The 21,930-nt window shown below is 38.6% G+C and overlaps 2 protein-coding genes across 3 annotated transcripts in view; both read right to left on the bottom strand.

Annotated features, from left to right (window-relative positions):
• Window positions 1-12,703, bottom strand: part of fz4 (frizzled 4) — an 84,419-nt gene extending 71,716 nt beyond the window's left edge. For both annotated transcript variants that reach the window (XM_075299472.1, XM_075299471.1), the window contains exon 1: window positions 12,476-12,703. The gene's annotated coding sequence lies outside the window, so the exon portion shown is untranslated. The remainder of the gene's footprint in view (window positions 1-12,475) is intronic.
• A 7,401-nt stretch (window positions 12,704-20,104) lies between these two features.
• On the bottom strand, window positions 20,105-21,129 carry LOC142229946 (uncharacterized). Its single transcript, XM_075300542.1, has 2 exons — window positions 20,756-21,129; window positions 20,105-20,699 (listed from the first exon to the last, which is right to left on the bottom strand). Exons 1-2 carry the CDS (start codon window positions 20,906-20,908, stop codon window positions 20,445-20,447), a joined length of 408 nt encoding a protein of 135 aa, XP_075156657.1. The 5' UTR covers window positions 20,909-21,129; the 3' UTR covers window positions 20,105-20,444.
• Between the last annotated feature and the right edge of the window lie 801 nt (window positions 21,130-21,930).

Below are 21,930 nucleotides of genomic sequence, written 5' to 3' on the forward strand. Positions count from 1 at the left end.
TCTTCACCATTGTAAGGCCGCTTGTGCTGCCTTAAAAGTTCTCCTGATGAAAGGAGACATAGATATAGTTCTTATTCAAGAACCATACATATATAAGAACAAGATCTGTGAATTAAGCACTCCGGGTTTCAAACTTTTGCATAATACCGGTAACGATATAAATCGAGCATGTATAATTGCTAAAAACGAACTAAACTTGTTTCTGCTTCCTTCACTGAGCAATGCAGACACTGTCGTAGCCAGTCTAGAGATATCCGCATGCAAATATTGGGTATCTTCGGTCTACATGGGACATGATAGGGATATGCCACCCTGTGCCGTTAAGACCTTAGTTGAGGAGTCACTAAAAACAAAGACAAAACTCATTATGGGATGCGATGCAAATGCACATCATAGTATTTGGGGAAGTAGTGATACTAATGCAAGGGGAGAGTCGCTAATAGAGTTTATTTTGCGTACTAACCTGGTAGTTTGCAATAAGGGAGATGCACCAACCTTCGTCACCAGGAACAGACAAGAGGTTTTGGACGTAACGTTGACCTCCCCGGAACTGAATGATAAGATATCTGAGTGGCAAGTTTTGAGGGAACATAGCTTCTCAGATCATCGCTACATCAGTTTCAGATTGGCTGTTCGTACTTCAAAGACCATATTTCCGCCAAATGTTAGGAAAGCTGATTGGAATAGGTATAGGGAATCGTTCAATTTGTTGATATCGGATGTGCCGGAGACAAATATGAGCACTGTGCAAGATATCGAACACGCAGTGGAGCGGATTACTAAGGCCTTCAACATTTCACTGAAAGCTGCATGCCCTAGAGGAAAACCAAGGGGAAAAAATCGGCCGCCATGGTGGACTACGGAGTTAAGTAATATGAGGAAATCCTGCAGGAAGCTCTTTAACAAAGCAAAGTCCACAAGAGCTCCGGAGGATTGGGACACTTACAAGATGAATCTGAGAGCATATAAACGAGAACTGAGAAGGTCTCAACAAAACTCTTGGGATGATTACTGTATCAGTATTGAGAATACGTCAGAGGCTTCCAGACTACGGAAGGTACTAGCATCCACTAACACCGCTCCAGGTTTCATTAAAACATCGGAGGGAAATTGGACAATGTCCAGTGAGGAGACGTTGGAGGTACTTTTGGACACACACTTCCCTGGAAATCAGACGGTTGAACCATGTTCCGGCGGTGTAACAGAGGCTCAGCGATCATTTCCTATCGAGGAAATTGTGTCGGAATCTAGAATAAAATTGGCTTTAAATAGCTTTGGACCATTCAAATCCCCCGGACCTGATGGAATTACTCCGGCGGAGTTACAGGCAGTTGCTGAAAGAATTATCCCCTGGTTGACGGTGATATATAAACAATGTGTAAACTTAGCATATATTCCAGAAAAGTGGAGGGAAACAAAAGTCGTCTTCATACCTAAAGCAGGAAAAGCCTCTCACTCGAGTGCGAAGGATTTCCGACCAATCAGCTTATCCTCATTCCTACTTAAGACCCTGGAGAGGATGATAGACATGTATCTTAGAACTAGCGTGGATTCAGGTTTGCTCTCGAAACGACAGCATGCATACTCGAAGGGCAGATCTACTGAGACCGCATTGCATGAACTGGTCAGCTTTATTGAAAGCTCACTATCTGTCAAAGAATACACAATCGTGGCGTTTCTAGACATCGAAGGGGCGTTCAATAATGTCCATCCGAGCTCGATATTAAATGGACTGACAACTCTGAATGTTGATCCAGGTATACTTAGGCTGTTAGACGAACTTCTAATGAAGAGACGTATTTCAGCCACACTAGGGCAAGCAAACATACAAAGGTATGTGAACAGAGGCACTCCCCAAGGAGGAGTTCTATCACCTCTTCTTTGGAATGTTGCTATAAACAACCTTCTGGTTTCTCTAGAAAAAGAAAGGATAAAAGTGGTGGCATACGCAGATGATGAGGCGCTAGCAGTCAGGGGAAAATTCCCATCCACAATCAGAGATATTATACAGAGAGCTCTCCGGATGACTGAGAAATGGGCGAAAGATAATGGTCTTGGTGTAAATCCAGCAAAGACAGAAATAGTCATGTACTGCAAAGATCGCAAAACTCCCACGGTTAGGCCCATTTCCTTAGGGGGTACTGAAATTCCCTTTGGTGAGTGTGCAAAATACCTTGGCGTTATTTTGGACAGGAAGCTGAATTTTAGGCTTAATATTGAAGAGAGGGCGAGAAAAGCCACGGTAGCTTTGTACTCGTGCAAAAAGGCAATAGGGAAAAAGTGGGGACTAAGACCAAAAATTGTGCATTGGCTATACACGGCAGTGGTTAGACCTATAATGCTATATGGTGTTGTAGTCTGGTGGCCGGCACTTCAGAAACCGACTTGTTTAGATAAAGTTCAGCGTATGGCGAGCTTATGTATCTCAGGCGCATTTAGTAAGACAAGAACAGACTCCCTTAATGTCATGCTACATCTATTGCCTTTAGACATTTTGGCCAAACAGTCAGCTGCAACAACGGCTGTGCGGTTGAGCGAGCTATCGCTGTGGTTGGAAAAAATGTACGGTCATAGTTCGGTCCTCAAAGTAATGCCAGATGTGCCTAACGTAGTGGATTACACCCTGGCAAAACTCTAATTCCCAACAGTGAGGCGTGGTGTACACAGACCCCGGGGAATAAAAGATATATAGATTTCTATACTGATGGCTCCAAATTGAATGGACAAGTGGGGTTCGGAGTATATTCTAAAGATCTGGAAATTCGAATAGCGAAAAGATTACCTAATCACTGTAGTCTTTTTCAGGCTGAAATATTGGCAATAAGAGAGGTGGTGAATTGGCTAGAAGTAATGTTCCAACAAATATTGGCATTAATATTTACTCAGACAGTCAACCTGCAATAAAATCCTTGGACTCTGTGTTCCTTAACTAAAAAACGGCCATAGACTGCCGCAAATCTCTCAACGAGATGGCTGAGCAGTACAATATTCACATAATATGGGTGCCTGGTCATAGGAACATACCGGGGAACTGTGAAGCAGATGTGTTAGCAAGGCTAGGAACTACCTTACATATTCCAGGGGAACTAGAATCTGTTGGTATGCCTCTGGCCACCTGCAAGCTCTTACTGCGTGAGAAGGCTGTTATGATGGCCAATATTCGATGGGAAAATTGCAAGGGTTGTAACGACACCAAGCAAATATGGCCCCGTTTAAACTTAAACCGCACACTAGATATGCTAGTGTTCTCAAGGCGTCAGATAGCACTCCTAATATCTGCTATAACGGGTCGCTGCCTGATAGGCGAATTTGCAAAAACTATAGGTGCGAAGTATAATGACTATTGTATAAGCTGTCATGACGTGGAGGAAAAGGAATCAATTAAACACCTCTTGTGTGAGTGTCCTGCTTTTTGTGTAAGGCGTAAGCGAATTTTAGGAGCATATAGCTTTAGATTACTGGCTGACCTGGAAAACGTTAACTTAAGCAGTTTGTTAATGTTTTTGGAGCAATCTGGTTGGTTCCACAAAAGTAAATAATAGAGAAGGTTCAGTGGTTAAGACTAGAAGTGCCCATATGTAATAGGTACTTTTAGTTAAATGTGGTATCACAATGGACTGAATAGTCTAAGTGAGCCTGAAATTTAATCGGGCTGCCACTTTAACCTAACCTAACCTAACCTAAGCAGAATGCTATGCAATTTTAGATGATATATCTAAAATAATCAAGTCCCACATAAATCAAATTCAAGAACGACATACAGGACAAAACATGTCATAATATTTATTAAATATTTGACACGCAACTGCAAAAAGTTCACAGTGGATCCCAATATTAATCGATCCAATACTAATTTGGACACCATCGCGGATAAAACCATAAATTCAACTCATAATGAAGCATTAAATTCAAGCGATAATGAAGTTTCACCAGACGGTCTACCTTCTTCAGATAACTCCAACAATATTGAAGGTCATCACCAAGTCATCCTACATTGGATAATAGCGTAGACTTTATAATGGGAAATAACAATTTGCAAGAAAAATCGGTAATTCAAGATTGTCCTAGAAGGTCAGCCAGAGTGCGAAAATTTCCAAATTATCTAAAGGACTATGTTCATCATTAACAAAGGAGAATGTTGCGATACACTATGGATCTACTTGCCTATTATGTACTTGACACCTTTGATTATAGTAGGCTATTTCAGTTTCATTCTAGTAGGCTATGAAATGTACATTTTTTATGTATTCAGTTTGAGTTAATAAATTATCAAGAATTGTTCTTTATCGTTTTGATATAATAAAATATACGAGTGTTTTATTTAAAAGCACAACACTTTATAAGGAACAAATGGGAGTCATCTACGGATAATCCAATTACCGCCGTAGCCTCATTCACCCATTCATCATTAGGTTTTTTTGGGATAGGATCAATGATGCATTTCCATAATTTTTCCTTTTTCAGAATTAGCTCAATCTTATATTTCCACAATGAATAATTTTCACCATTTAGTTTAACAAAAAGAAACTATTAGAAAACCCATGGCTGCTGGGCCCATAATCTGTCGCCGAGTAAAACGCAGAGGACTTACAAATTGATAGTTTATTACGAAACTGAACAAAATTATAAAAAATGAAAATTATGTAAATGGAATATGCTAAACTAAAATGGAAAATCCAAAAACAGTTAAACATATTTTAAGAACAAGTAGTTTGTATACAGAGTAAAGGGTGATTCTTTTGAGGTTAGGATTTTCATGCATTAGTATTTGACAGATCACGTGGGATTTCAGACATGGTGTCAAAGAGAAAGATGCTCAGTATGCTTTGACATTTCATCATGAATAGACTTACTAACGAGCCACAACGTCGAATTTTCAGTGAATGGGCCCTAGAAAAGTTGGCAGAAAATCCGCTTTTTTATCGACAAATTTTGTTCAGCGATGAGGCTCATTTCTGGTTGAATGGCTACGTAAATAAGCAAAATTGCCGCATTTGGAGTGAAGAGCAACCAGAAGCCGTTCAAGAACTGCCCATGCATCCCGAAAAATGCACTGTTTGGTGTGGTTTGTACGCTGGTGGAATCATTGGACCGTATTTTTTCAAAGATGCTGTTGGACGCAACGTTACGGTGAATGGCGATCGCTATCGTTCGATGCTAACAAACTTTTTGTTGCCAAAAATGGAAGAACTGAACTTGGTTGACATGTGGTTTCAACAAGATGGCGCTACATGCCACACAGCTCGCGATTCTATGGCCATTTTGAGGGAAAACTTCGGAGAACAATTCATCTCAAGAAATGGACCGGTAAGTTGGCCACCAAGATCATGCGATTTGACGCCTTTAGACTATTTTTTGTGGGGCTACGTCAAGTCTAAAGTCTACAGAAATAAGCCAGCAACTATTCCAGCTTTGGAAGACAACATTTCCGAAGAAATTCGGGCTATTCCGGCCGAAATGCTCGAAAAAGTTGCCCAAAATTGGACTTTCCGAATGGACCACCTAAGACGCAGCCGCGGTCAACATTTAAATGAAATTATCTTCAAAAAGTAAATGTCATGGACCAATCTAACGTTTCAAATAAAGAACCGATGAGATTTTGCAAATTTTATGCGTTTTTTTTTTTTTTTTAAAGTTATCAAGCTCTTAACAAATCACCCTTTAGTTGATTTCAACAAAAACTATATTACCTGATGGTAAAATTTTAAACATTTTATTACAAAAAAAACTTAAGTATTTTATCTACACAAAATTGAGATATTAAATGTGAAGAATTATAGATTTTATATTATTCGACACACATAAAACTATTGAAAGTATTTTACGAAAATTATACGAATAATAACCCACCAAAAAAAGCGTCGCCAAAAAAGTAGTGAACAAGTTCTTATTGGATTCGGAAGTTGTTCAAAATTGTCGCAGAAGCGATGAATTTAACATGGGCTTGTCATAACAGGTTGGCTGGTAAGTCCCCGGTCTAACAAAGAAAAACACATTTTTTTGTCAAAATTCCTTTTTATTATTCAACATAGTTCCCTTCAAGAGCGATACAACGATTATAACGACCTTCCAATTTTTTTAATACCATTTTGGTAGTACTCCGTCGGTTTTGCCTCAAAATAGGCCTCAGTTTCGGCGATCACCTCTCCATTGCAGCCAAATTTTTTCCCTGCGAGCATCCTTTTGAGGTCTGAGAACAAGAAATAGTCGTTGGGGGCCAGATCTGGAGAATACGGTGGGTGGGGAAGCAATTCGAAGCCCAATTCATGAATTTTTGCCATCGTTCTCAATGACTTGTGGCACGGTGCGTTGCCTTGGTAGAACAACACTTTTTTTTTTCATATGGGACCGTTTTGTCGCGATTTCGACCTTCAAATGCTCCAATAACGCTATATAATAGTCACTGTTGATGGTTTTTCCCTTCTCAAGATAATCGATAAAAATTATTCCATGCGCATCACAAAAAACAGAGGCCATTACTTTGCCAGCGGACTTTTGAGTCTTTCCGCGCTTCGGAGACGGTTCACCGGTCGCTGTCCACTCAGCCGATTGTCGACTGGACTGAGGAGTGTAGTGATGGAGCCATGTTTCATCCATTGTCACATATCGACGGAAAAACTGTATTATGAGTTAACAGCTGCAAACACCGCTCAGAATCATCAACACGTTTTTGTTTTTGGTCAAATGTGAGCTCGCGCGGCACCCATTTTGCACAGAGCTTCCGCATATCCAAATATTGATGAATGATATGACCAACACGTTCCTTTGATATCTTTAAGGCCTCTGATATCTCGATCAACTTCATTTTACCGTCATTCAAAATCATTTTGTGGATTTTTTTGATGTTTTCGTCGGTAACCACCTCTTTCGGGCGTCCACTGCGTTCACCGTCCTACGTGCTCATTTCACCACGCTTGAATTTTGCATACCAATCAATTATTGTTGATTTCCCTGTGGCAGAGTCCGGAAACTCATTATCAAAGCAAGTTTTTGCTTCCACCGTATTTTTTCCCTTCAGAAAACAGTATTTTATCAAAACACGAAATACCTTTTTTCCATTTTTTCACAATAACTAAAGTTGCTTCACAAAATATGCTCTATCTCACAAACTAATTGACTTACAGGCGTCAAATGTTGACACGAATCATTTGAATATAAAAATAATATGCATTTAATACTAGCGACGCCATCTATGTGTCAGACCGGGGAGTTATCAGCCAACCTGTTAGGACTGAATTTGCATCACTTCTTAAGGTGTGATGCGAATACAGTGTTTTGGATGTGAATTAAGAAATTTTGAGATGTTTTGACAAATAACTAAGTTTTAATGCATTCTTACGCTTGTGAGGAAAGTTTGACATCAAATATTAAAAAAAAAATCGCAATTTTTCTAGAATGAATTTGCATTTTTTTGGCAAAATTTAAATAATTTTTACCATTTTATTAGTTCTTATTATATTTTAATCCTATTTATATAGTTAGTTGTGGGACGCAATATTTTGTTGTTCGTATTTTGTATAATCATTTACTTTTTTGCTTTTTAGTTATTCCCGTTTTTGTTAACAAATAGAAAAATAAGAAAAAATCAATTTACCCACATATTTTTCACTGATTTTACTTTATGCGTTTGCTTTAATTATAATATTCTATTTGTCTTCTATATTTATTGTTGTTATAATACAGTTTTGTGATGTTGTTGTGAGAGCATAAATTCTGAAAAAGTTTACTTGAATTCAATGCTTTTGACTTTGGTATTAAATCAAAGATGCTTCTTTTTTAATATACCCGTGTAAAAATTGAAAGATCTAATAAGATATGATTAGATCTCAAAATTGGCAACTTTAGATCTAAGCAGATTTAGATATAATTATATATAATTCCACATATGACGAAATCTAACATCAGACCCAACTTTATATAGATATAGATATAATTATATCTAAGACATTAGATCTAGGCCAATATTGAGATCTGATCAGATCTAATTCCATAGTAATTAGATATGATTAGATCTTACCATTTTTCGGATCTACTCATATCTAATTGTATCAAATTAGATCCCTCAATTTTTACTCGGGTAGTCATTTTTTGGAGCTATCTGGCTTTAAATCTATGTTCTGTTTTTTATCTTTAATACAAAGATTCATTAATTAAAAGAGTACACCTTTAAATCATGTTTTTTCTTTATGTTAAGGGAAATTGGCCCTACAACTTTTCAAAGATTCTTATCTAAATTTCCATAAAATAATTTTTAAGCAAAGATTATAAATTTTGTTTTAATTAGAATCTCTTTATATTATGGAAACTTGTTCTTAATATTGGGTAAGTCGCGTAATCTTTCATACTAATTTAATATTTTTTCAGTGTATGTGCAGTTGGATCTCTACATATAGGAGAGGTATATATAACTATGATCAGGTTTGAACCAAACGTAGTAGAAGTGCTTGGCACTCCAGACAAAACCGGTTTGTTCAAAATTCGAGAAACATTGGATGAGTAATAAGCGATATAAACTCAAATCGGACGATTATATATGGACGATGATATATATATATATAAACATGATTCGATCTCTTTGAAAATTGGCAGAGATACTAATATTACCAACAGCAAAATTTTTGCCAAATTTCATGTATTGCTCCCTAAAATTTCATATGATACCATGAGGAAATTGGTTCATTTCTTCGTCTTCACCATCTAATTTCTTCATTGATGTCTATATGTGTTTCTATTTCCGTTTCAGAGATGCGTTCAAACAATAAAAAAAATTGAAAAGACAGTGCATTCACTAACGATTTCTTTGAATTTCAGTCAAAGTTCCCTGAGGTCAGCTCAGGTTTTAAACGAATCTATATAAAATTTTTATTTATTTATTTATTTTATTTCAACTTTATTAGTAACATAGCCTCATAGAGGCCCTATTCGTTACAAAATATATTATTGGTTAAACTTCAAATATTTCTTAAATACTAATAATAATAATTAAAAATTAAATAAATATGATATCTATAACGTATTCTTGGAATACATGTGGGGTGTACTTCCCTTGGACCATCAAGGATTAATTTCGCTTTGAAAATGAAAAAGGTTCCCAGGGACCTTCTCACCCGTTGCAGGGTTAATAGTAACAAAAAGGAGCTTCGGCCGAAAAGAATATTTTACACCTGCATCGACAAAATTAATCATACGCAACATTTTGAGATATTGCATACCGCAGTCATTTTACAAATCAAAGTGTTATAAACGTTTTGAAGGAAATTTATCTCAAGACAAATCGGATACGAAAACCACGTCAAATGTGGTGAATACAAAAAAAGAAACAAGTATATACGGCCGTAAGTTCGGCCAGGCCTAATCTTATGTACCCTCCACCCATGGATTGCGTAGAAACTTCTACTAAAGACTGTCATCCACAATCGAATTACTTGCGTTGCGGTAACACACCGTCTTCTAAATTGTAAGTTAGTCCATACGGGGTATATGTTCAACAAAAAAAGCCGATTAAATACGTATAACAGGTTGGCTGATAAGTCCCCGGTCTGACACATAGATGGCGTTGCTAGTATTAAATTCATATTATTTTTATATAGTACTAACCTTCAAATGATTCGTGTCAAAATTTGACGTCTGTAAGTCAATTAGTTTGTGAGATAGAACGTCTTTTGTGAAGCAACTTTTCTTATTGTGAAAAAAAAATGGAAAAAAGGAATTTCGTGTTTTGATAAAATACTGTTTTCTGAAGAGAAAAAATACGGTGGAAGCCAAAACTTGGCTTGATAATGAATTTTCGGACTCTGCCCCAGGGACATCAAAATAATTGATTGGTATGCAAAATTCAAGCGTGGTGAAATGAGCACGGAGGACGGTGAACGTAGTGGACGCCCGAAAGAGGTGGAAAACATCAAAAAAATCCAGAAAATGATTTTGAATTACCGTAAAACGAAGTTGATCAAGATAGCAGAAGCCTTAAAGATATTAAAGGGACGTGTTGGTCATATCATTCATCAATATTTTTATATGCGGAAGCTCTGTGCAAAATGGGTGCCGCGCGAGCTCACATTTGACCAAAAACAAAAACGTGTTGATGATTCTGAGCGGTGTTTGCAGCTGTTAACTCGTAATACAGTTTTCCGTCGATATGTGACAATGGATGAAACATGGCTCCATCACTACACTCCTGAGTCCAGTCGACAGTCGGCTGAGTGGACAGCGACAGGTGAACCGTCTCCGAAGCGTGGAAAGACTCAAAAGTCCGCTGGCAAAGTAATGGCCTCTGTTTTTTGGGATGCGCATGGAATAATTTTTATCGATTATCTTGAGAAGGGAAAAACCATCAACATATTATATGGCGTTATTGGAGCGTTTGAAGGTCGAAATCGCGGCAAAACGGCCCCATATGAAGAAAAAAAAAGTGTTGTTCCACCAAGACAACGCACCGTGCCACAAGTCATTGAGAACGATGGCAAAAATTCATGAATTGGGCTTCGAATTGCTTCCCCACCCACCGTATTCTCCAGATCTGGCCCCCAGCGACTTTTTCTTGTTCTCAGACCTCAAAAGGATGCTCGCAGGGTAAAATTTTGATCGCCGAAACTGAGGCCTATTTTGAGGCAAAACCAAAGTAGTACTACCAAAATGGTATCAAAAAATTGGAAGGTCGTTATAATCGTTGTATCGATCTTGAAGGGAACTATATTGAATAATAAAAACGAATTTTGACAAAAAAAAATGTGTTTTTCTTTGTTAGACCGGGAACTTATCACCCAACCTGTTATAATTCAGTTTGACAAAATTTTCTATAGAAATAAAATGTTGGTACATTACACTAGGTCACAAATAACAAAATTTTCTCTGTTATTTGTTTCTAGCATACTTTTTCCCATTGATTTTGACCTACTAAACACGAAAATGAGTTTTAAAAAATTTTCTGTCGATTGGTTTTCGAGATACAAAATTTTGAACTTTTTTTTTAATTTTTGGAGGTACACTTACAATTTTGAGCATATCTTTCGTCTTCTTTGACCTACTTGATCCTACTACTACTCAAATTAAAGAAAATTGAGCCGTCTACAATTCATTCTCAGAAAAATCAAATCGGGTAAGTAGTTTGGATGTTGGCGGCTTAAAAAGGTTAAAAAACGGCGTTTTTTTTTAGTAACAATGTGGCAGAAAAAAACCATATAAAAATTCATATAAAATATAAAACACGATGCTAACAGCAATTTTGGTTTTTTTACGTATAGCTTTTGATTTGACCATATACTAACACCATGTACCAAATTTCAGCCGGATCGGATTGCTTCTCTTATAGGCTCCGCAAGCCAAATTTGGGTGTCCGTTTATATGGGGGCTATACATAAAAGTGGTCCGATATGGGCCATTTGCAATACCATCCGACATACATCAATAACAACTACTTATGCCAAGTTTCAAGTCGATAGCTTGTTTCGTTCGGAAGTCAACAGACGGACGGACGTACATGCTTAGATCGACTAAGAATTTCACCACGACCCAGAATATATATACTTTAAGGGGTTTTAGAGCAATATTTCGATGTGTTACAAACGGAATGACAAAGTTAATGTACCCCACATCCTCTGGTGGAGGGTATAAAAAAAATAAAGCAAAGTGTTTTAGATCACTATAAGCATTTATCTGAAAAATACAGATATATGTGGCATCATCCTACTTACCTTCGAAAATGTTAACGTTACAAACAAAATGGATATCCTCCTATTTCCAAACAGGGTCACTAATAAGGTATAAAATTGTTTATGTTCTATGTAGGTATGGGACGATCAGGCCTCCCAATTACAAAAATCAACACTCAAATCAGACCTCCTAAGCATGATAAAACTACTAAAGGTACTACATCACAGTCAGCTGAGTACATCCAACTGTCAAAAACATGTCTGGTTACTACTGGTTACATAGGTAACTATTGGTTACTTAGGTTACTATTGGTAACTAACATTAAAATGTAAACAAAACAAATTGAAAATGTTTAATATCTTTTGTTTACTAACATTATTATAACCAAAACTGACGTTTGGCTGTACTTGAATTCTGTTTTTTTGTAATACTACAACTACCTGGCTATTGTACCATGCTCCTAAGTTGCTTTTTCCGCCGACATAGATACGACATAATGGCGTCTGCGTCACACGACACACACACACACAATGGTGTCGTGAAACGGCAAAAATGTTGTTAATTGGGAGCTGGCAACATTTTAACCGACGGCAAAAATGTTGTCTCTTGGAGTTGGCAACATTTCAACCTGCGGCCAAAATGTTGACTCCGGGAACTGGCAACATTTCAACAGGCGGCAAAAATGTTGCTTTGGGAGCTTGCAACATTTCAACAGACGGCAAAAATGTTGTCATCTGGGAGCTGACAACAAACATTTCGACAGACGGCAATGTTTTCAATCACACATAAATACATATACACAAATTTATTTCATGATACTCACATACGCATAAATACACACAATACACATAATAAAATTAATTGTTTTCAGATGTATTTGCTATAACTCCTTGCGACTTTACATTGTAAATTCTTTTTTTTTCAAATTATGATATTGTCACTCCTTTCCACAATTATATTTAAAGGCAACAAAAGAGAACAAAATTTAGAAACAAATTGGCTAATAGTTCTTTCGGTAAATAATGCTTGCGATATCGGCTTCGATCGATAACTACATTAATCGGCCAATATTGTGACAGTGATGACAAACTAGATACCAGAGTCTGGCGCCAGCCGATTTCAAGCCGGCTTCGGCGAGCTGCCGACGACATTTACGAGCGGACGCCGCCGAGATTTTGACGACTGGAAACGTCTTAAAATAAGCAGCCGAACGAATTCACAAAGTCGCCGAAGATTTTCATAAAAATGCGTTTTTTTTCGCACTTTTTAAAAAAAGTATCAATTCTAAATTATTTTATAAGTTCGCAGGAATGTTTTTAATTATTTACTGTCCAGTTTTAATGCACACTTCATTCACTTTTCACATTCATTTACTGTGAAAAAGTACCGTGTAGTGTAATTATACTGTTTACGGAGAGGACGCACTTACGTACTACTTCATGCGCTTTACAAATTATCAGTTATTCTGGACGACAGTGCTCGTGTCGAACATATCCCATATATTGTGCACATTATAAGTTAAGTCCGAAGGCATAATCGATACTGCTGCATGTTTATGGGATCGATAACACATTTACCGATTATTTAGTCATCGCCGACAAGTCGTATAGATCCGACACACTGTAAGATTCTTTACATCAGTTCGCTTTTGGCGCGCGTGCCGTAGACTTGTCTTTTCGTGTTTCGGTGCTTTTCAGAACTTTCCAGTGCTCTGCTTTTTTACTTTCGAGCTTTGAGCGTTTTCTTCTTGCGATTCTAGCCTTGAGGAGGCTTAACCGTCTTTTTCACCTTTTTTTGTGTGATCTGACGACTTTAATTTAACTTTCGGACACCCCGACCCGCTGTAGCCAATTTTATTTTCCTTTCGTGATGGATGATCGGGGGCCACCGACCCCCGACGAAACCGCCCCTTCTAGGGGTAAGAGGAGGGCTAACGAGGACCAGATCAGGATCCCGGGTCCCAACATCAGGACCAGGTCTAAGGAGCGTAAAATTGGGACCATGAAGGTGGCGGCGTCGGCCATCCCTTCAGATAATTCTGGAACCGGTGAGAGTATTGAAGTCAATCGTAGGCCCAAGGGCCCTTATATAGTATATGTGGATGCCTTTAATGATGGGGAACAACGCAAATCCCTGAACATACTCGATCTTGGCCGACAAGTTCATCAACATCACTAAGATTGGCTACGGTCGCGCTAAGATTACTTTTAGAAATGGTTTTGCAGCTAATGCATTCCTAATGGATCAACGTTTGCCACCACTTGGCTACAAACCGAAAATTTTCGCCCACTTTGTGGCTACCATGGGCATCATTTTTCCGATCAATCCAAATATTCCCTTGGACGAACTCAAGGCCTTTTTTAAGGCCAGAAACGGAATCGACATCCTAAACATGTTTCGTGTTACCAGAAGAGATAGGAATACTGGTGAGATGGTTCCAACGTGGAGAGTCAAGGTCTTGTTTAAGGGACCAAGAATTGACGAGGAGATAATTTTTTATGGCCATACGGTGTATGCAGTCAATCATTTTATACCTTTCTCGCAATGCTACGGCTGCTTTAGATTCAACCACTTTCAAAAGCATTGCAAGCAGAGCCAACCCAATTGTCGTTCCTGTTTTCTTCGTCACGCAGATGGGGAGTGCCAAAACAGGGTTATGTGCTCTAATTGTCATGGGGATCAACCCCCCCCCCCCCCCCCACGGATAAGTCCTGCCCTGCCGGGAAGAAAGCCTACGCAATTAAAGAAAGGATGACTATTGAAAATATCTCCTTATTAGAAACCAGAATCAAAAAACCCCTTCCCTTTGGAAATCAATTCTCTTTACTTGCGGATCATGTCGACGCGTCATTCCCTGCTCTGCCAACTAGTCGCAGCCATAAGAACACCCGACAGGGAGTAAACAATATTCAACAGTCCGCCAGAAGCTTACACACCACCTTTCCCTATTCATCGGTGGCCAAGTCTAGCATTAACAAAGAAAGGGAGGAGGACAATGCTAGGAGAACCATGGCTGAGCACAACAAGGTGCTCAATGAACCAGGTTATAAGGCTCCCAATGGTAATGCTCTTGCGGCATTGGAGAGCAACAGAGTCTCAGAGTATGAGAAAATTCTGAATGATGTCGCTATGAAAATTTCAAACTCGATGGTGTCACGGGCCTTGGACCCAGAAACCCATGAATTTTTCAACAGTATTAGACAAGATATTAATAAATTTCTAATTGATGTTGACATCAGCAATATCGCTAGTAGCGGGGTACAGCCTACTGATAGGCCAGTACTAAATGCATAATTTGTTGTATTTTTTCCATCATGAAGATTCTACAATTCAACATTCAAAGCCTGAACAACAACAACAACAAAGACATCCTTGAGCTATACTTATACCGTAACGATATAGACATTGCGCTTTTAACAGAGACGTGGATTCGAGACAATTCCAGCACCAGCTTACTTGATTATAATTTCATCGGCAAAAGTAGGAGAGACGGTTTTGGTGGCGTAGGCGCCTACATTAATAAATCTATTCGGTTTTCCATTTTTGACATCGATGGTGAGTTCGAGGCAATTGGTTTCTCAACACTAAATCTCAGGAAGAATATCAATATCATTATCGCATACGTCCCACCATCTACGAGTCTTAGCGACTTTCGTCTATATCTGAGAGGAATGACGGACATCACTAAGGGGCTTACTGGCACTACACTGGTGGCCGGCGATTTCAATGCTAAGGCCGCACTTTGGGGAAATATTGAGGAAGATCGCAGGGGCGAATTTCTAACAGAAATCATGTCTGAGAATGATTTCTACTGTCTTAATAATGGCGAGCCAACCTTTTCCATTGGGGACAGGTATTTTTCGGCGATCGACGTCACTTTTCTGCACGGATTTGGTGGTAACCCTGTTTGGTCTGTTAGCCCCTTGAAGCTGACAAATAGTAATCATCACCCCGTAAGTATTGAGCTTTTTGAGATAGACACGGCTCCTAGAAACACTCACCGCGTTTGCAATAATGGTGTCATGAAGGATGTTCAGAACATGAATGTTGGATCTTCCCTTGATGAATTTCAGAGGCGCATTCAGAATATAGTACAGGCGAATACTGTTTTAATTGGCCCTAACAATAAATTCAAGCCAAAAATGTAGTGGGACGACGAGGCAAGCAGACTCTTTCGGCTTCGTACTGTGGCGAGGCACAAATATTACCGTGAAAGAAACCTAGAAAACTGTATAGGACTGGAAGATGCGCATAGGGCCTTTGCCTCTCACGTTAGGCAGCGGAAGAGGGCCAACTTCCAGAATTTTATAGACGAAGTGGTGAAGGCGGGTCCATGTGATATGTGGAAGCTTATACAAAATGTCCGACAATATAAGAGGCCTAAGGCAACTCGAAATTTATGGACTGAGAGTCAGAAAGCTGAATACCTGAAAATTATTTCTGGACCGGTCCGACAAAACCGAATTGATCAACCTTCCGCAACGAATCCTACTTCAATATCATCTTGTGGTCGTCCTCAACCTGACCCCCGTTTCATTTCTCCATCTGACTTCAATATACGAAATGTCTCCACCAGGCCATAGAAGAGAATGCCATCAGGTTTCGTTTTGGGGATTTCGAAAAGCTTCTATTGTCTAGAAACGTTAAGTCGGCTCCTTGTCCGGACGGAATTTCTTATGAAATGATCAGAGCTTTGAATTTCAGCGCGCGGGCCACATTATTTACTCTGCTGAATGAAAGTTGGATGGAGGGTGTGAGCTTATTAAAATAGGCAAATATGTTTTTAATATTTAATTTAGTCTGAGAGATATAAATAAAAAAGAAAATTTTTACCCTATTTATTTTCGTTATATCTCAAAAAGTCTTCGATTATACCCTAATTATACCCTTTTCGATTGATGTACAACATGTCTTTATAAGTCCACTTTTAGCAAAGTTATGGAGTTTTTATTCTGAGTAGAAAAAAAATGTATTATTACTGGAATATTTTCTCCCCTTGTGTTTGCGTTAGCCCACTTTGGACTCCTTCCATAGGAGAAAGTCTTAAACCTCGGCCGAAGGCCGGCTACTCTCCCCCCTTGGGTCCACGTTAGCCCACTTCGGACTCTGTCCGGCCGGCTACATTTCCCCCCTTGGGCCTGCGTTAGCCCACTTTGGACTCTGTCCATAGGAGAAAGTCTTAAACCCCGGCCGAAGGCCGTCTACTTTCCCCCTTGGGTCCGCGTTAGCCCACTTTGGACTCTGCCCATAGGAGAAAGTCTTAAACTCCGGCCGAAGGCCGGCTACTCTCCCCCCTTGGGTCCACGTTAGCCCACTTTGGACTCTGTCCGGCCGGCTACATTTCCCCCCTTGGGCCTGCGTTAGCCCACTTTGGACTCTGTCCATAGGAGAAAGTCTTAAACCCCGGCCGAAGGCCGTCTACTTTCTCCCCTTGGGTCTGCGTTATCCCACTTTGGACTCTGTCCATAGGAGAAAGTCTTAAACCCCGACCGAAGGCCGGCTACTCTCCCCCCTTGGGTCCACATTAGCCCACTTTGGTCTCTGTCCGGCCGGCCACTTTTCCCCCTTGGGTTAATACTTTTCAGTAACAAAACAATTTTTTTCTACTCAGAATGAAAGCTCAATAACTTTGCTAAAAACGGACCTATAAAGACATGCAGTACATCAATCGAAAGGCCAGAAACTAGGTTTGTAGGGTATAATCGAAGACTTTTTGAGATATAATGAAAATAACAAAAAATAGGGTAAACATTTTCTTTTTTTATTTATATCTCCCAAACTAAATTAAATATTAAAAAAATATTTTTTGCGTAAAAAAGTGCATTGAATAAGCTTTCATATGATACCAAGTCTAGAATGGACAAAAAACAAAAGGGATATATCAAGTTTTTATTGACCCTTTGGAGGGCTATATCTCAAGACCCGGGTACTTCCTCCGGGTATGGGTCACTTTGTTGGAATCAGCTCACCGAATGACACAACATATATTAATTTTAAGTAATTCGGTGAGGGGCCCATAAACTGCAGTTGCTCCCACAATTCTTTCTTTCGTTGCGGGTTGTACACTAGAACTAATTGTCCTTCGTGGAACCCTTCAGTAATCGCAGCACGATATCTCACCTTCATCCGATTGCTAACCATTTTTATTTTGCGACGCACTGATTTGTGAACTTCACCAAAAGTGTTTGCAACGTCGATACTGTTTTCTTCCATGCCAAGTTCAGTAGACAGCAAAAACTTTTGCTGTCCGTTGGCCGTTGTCCACCACCTTTCGTAGATGTTCTTCCAGAGTGCGATAAAATTTTTCTACCAATGCCATCGGACTGTGGATGTAATGGCGAAGTCCTCGTTTTCTCACATCACACACATCTCTTTGAATATATCCGATTCAAAATTTCTTCCCTGGTCTGAGTGAATCTCGGATGGCACACCGTAGCGACATATCCAGTTTATGTTGCCTCTTGGTTTGGGATGGCTTAAACCTCTGGCCACTTGCTGAAGTAGTCCATGACTACAAGAACATATCTGTTCCCAGAATCACTTACTGGTAAAGGGCCTGCAACGTCCATTTCTATTCTCTCAAATTGAGCTCCTGGTCTATACTCTTGCATATGACCCCCGACTTTTCCGTGTTGGACCTTTCGCCTTCATACACTTCTCGCAATTGGTTTTTCATTCAGCAATTGATTTTTGGTATCCAACCCAGTAGAATCGTTTCTTCACTTTCTCGGCGGTTTTGTTTATGCCCAGTTGACCTCCACTAGGACACCGTCAAAACATCCTTTACTTTGGACTCTGGTACGATAATAAAATTTCGACTTTTCTTGCCATCTTCGCTTTCTCATTTACGTTGGAGTTGACCATTGACCAGAATTAGACTATCCCATTGATTTCATAAGTGGACTTTCGACTGCGATTTCTTTATTGGTAGGAATGGAATCTTTACGTTGTTCTATTTGCCAGTCCACTTCCGAGTCGATGTGTAACTGCCTGACATTTACAACTGTCTCCTTTGGTTCAGTTTTCGAGTAGTGCGTGATTTCTAGATTGCAATGCCGTCTTGTCAAGGCTTCATCGATAACTTGTTTTATACATTTTATTTTATCCGCAAGATTTAAATTTGAGTCGCTTGGCTTTGTGGTCACCTTCTTAGGACTGTTGTTTAATGGGGATGGCGAGATTGACCCCGACGGTTTACGCCGCGCTTTACATTCCCGGTAAAGATGTCCAGTCTGATCACAGTTATAGCATTTTTTTTAGATTTATTTGCCTGCTGCTTCATTTCTTGCATTATTTGCCTCAGAGCCTCATTTACCAACTCAATCACGGCGTTCGATTCGTCGCACTCGGTCTCCAATCTGCCTACCTTGTGAAATTTAGGTCGTGCCAGCTATCTCGCTGTTTCTTGTGCAAGTGCAAATGTTAATGTTTCTGCGAATGTAGCTTAGAATCTAGAATGCCATTCACCAAAGTCTCAATCTTGATACGATCTATAAGAGGATGATTTTCCCCTTGGTATGCCAAAAGCACCAACTGCTCAACTTCTGTTGCAAAGTCTTGTAGTGTCTCATTTGATTTCTGGACTCTTCCTCTTAATTCCATTCTGAAGATGTCCAAATCGTAAAAGTTTATGCGACTAAAGCTGAGTACTGTGTTTAGTTTTCAAGCTGAAAACCAGTTTGTTTTCACGGTTACTTTTTTTAATTAACTAATTTAGAAATATAAAATTATTTGCAATCAATTCCTTGGATCTTTTCCATCCATTATTTGGCAAGACTCGATCAAAATATAATCGTCTTCATAAATATATTTGTACTTTTAATTTAGTGTTTTGGTGAAAAATCCCAGTTTTCAAGCTGAAACCCAGCTTATTTTCAAGGTTACTTTTTTAATCAATTAATTTCGAAATATTAAATTGTTCGCAATCAATACATTGGACGTTTTCCATCCATAATTTGAAGAGACTTGATAAAAATGTTATCGTCTTCATATATATTTTTGCACTTTTAATTTAGCGTTTTGGTGAAAAACTCGAACCTAGTACTCACCTTAAGGGGGGATGTGTCCAAAGTGATCTGGTGGGGAGTCGGGCAGATTTAGCAGGGCAAGAGAAAAGATAACCCGTAACCCTTGGTTGCAGATTGGACACGTCAGCTCCGCTGCTATCTGATAGATAGGTATTGAGGCGGCTGCACTTTCCTGATCTCACCGCTTCAGCTACAGCATCCTCAGGAAACTTGTTCAGACCGGCCTGGTACGCTGTTTGATCTAGAAGGTCTCTTTTGTAGCTCTCTGCAGTACTCACCATCCTAATATTTTTTAATGTAGTGAACTCGTAGTTTGATAGAGGCATACCAATTCTGGATATATGTATAGATACCGTAGATCCAATAAATGACATTAATTCTAAAAGATTTTGGCAATGATTTACAGAAAATGTATAACGCACCTATTAAGTTCTTAAATTTATTTATTTATATATTTACAAATATAATAAATTATAAAAATAAACTAGTTAAAATAGATGCTAACAACATAGGTTTTCGACCAACAGTTTTTATACTTCGAAACTGTTTAAGAGAAAACACTTACTGCAAAAGAAAAATATTTCAGTTATCGTGTATAAAATTCCCCATAAATATTCAAATTTCATACATACTTAACGGAATAATGTTTTTAATACTCAAAATTATAATATAAAAAATGTTTGTTTGCTAGCAACACACATACATATATTCCCTTGACTCATTGGTTGGGCCGAATCATCTTTAAATAGCTTTGACGATACATATCTAAGTACCAGATGGAAAACTTGTAATGACCATATTTGATGTGTTGTTACTTTGTGCCCAATTAGAATTGTTGTCTTTTTCTTCGTACATATTGTCTTGGAAAGCATTATTAATGTCAGATTCGCTGAAATATTTTGGTGTTGTGATTCCGAGGAAACTCGCTAATCCTTCGCCAACGTAATCAATCCCGTATAGAAACTTACAACCCGCTTGATAGAATTGATATTTTATACGAGGTATTAAAGGCCAAGATTTCTTAAAATAAAAGTGAACAGATATATATTTTTTTATACTTTGCGCTATACACTTACAACATCGACGTCCAGTTCTGCACAATCTACATTTTCTTCGTCATCGGTATCCGAAAACTCCTCCATTACACCATCACTAAAATGTAAAATCCGTTTACATTTTTGTAATTCCAATGCCGTAACATTGTCCGATTCTCCCATTTTGTCTTCCATTATCAAAATAAGTTTCTTTATTGTCCAGTTACTCCGAGTCGCTAGAGAAGTTCTTGGTCAACAAAAAACGTAACTTGAGGTCTAAAATAGTTTTTTTACATTCAATCCAATCTTTCATTCATTTTACAACAATTCCGTATAAATTACTAATATTACTAATTTAATAATATTACTAATATTAAATATTTAAGTTTTCTGTTGTCTCTCCTTTTAAGGATGAGATATTATCGATTTTTGTTATCGAATAACCTGCAAAATAATAGCCCCATTCACGTACCTAACTTGAGAATATTTTTTTTAAATATTTTACTGGAAGTTGTTTGTTTACTACTAAAGATGGGTATTATGCTATGTTCCCACTGACTCGTTTTCCTCATTAGTTTTCCAAAACATTCGACCGTTCACACCGAGTTGAGATGTTTTAGTTTGACTCGTTTTGTAGTGCTTCTTATAAAGGGAAAACATTTCAAACCCCAAAACAGGCTTGGTGGGAACGCCGTATTAAGTTCGAGTTTATGCTTAGTACTAACAGTCTATTTCTGATATCCGAACATAAGCAATTGGGAACGAACTTTCGTCTCGATTTTGGTTTCTTTTACTGCCATTAGTTCGTTCGCATGGCTTACGTTATGCGCTTTACAGACTATCAGTTATTCCGGAGGGAATGTCGGTGTTTGTAAAGAATCTTACAGTGTGTCGGATCGATACGACTTGTCGGCGATGACTAAATAATCGGTAAAGGTGTTATCGATCCCCTAAACATGCAGCAGTATCGATTATGCCGTCGGACTTAACTTATAATGTGCACAATATATGGGATATGTTCGACACGAGCACTGTCGTCCGGAATAACTGATAGTCTGTAAAGCGCATTACTGTCAAATGCTAATATTACCAGATCTCAATTATTTCAATTACTTGAAAAGGACCCATACATTTTACAAATTATTTTCCATAAAATTCAATTTGGCATCACCGTTTATTTGGCACACTTTTCCCATTGCTGATATTTGGTTTAGCTC

The sequence above is a fragment of the Haematobia irritans genome, chromosome 3, assembly GCF_050003625.1.
Source record: "Haematobia irritans isolate KBUSLIRL chromosome 3, ASM5000362v1, whole genome shotgun sequence".
Classification (NCBI taxonomy): domain Eukaryota; kingdom Metazoa; phylum Arthropoda; class Insecta; order Diptera; family Muscidae; genus Haematobia; species Haematobia irritans.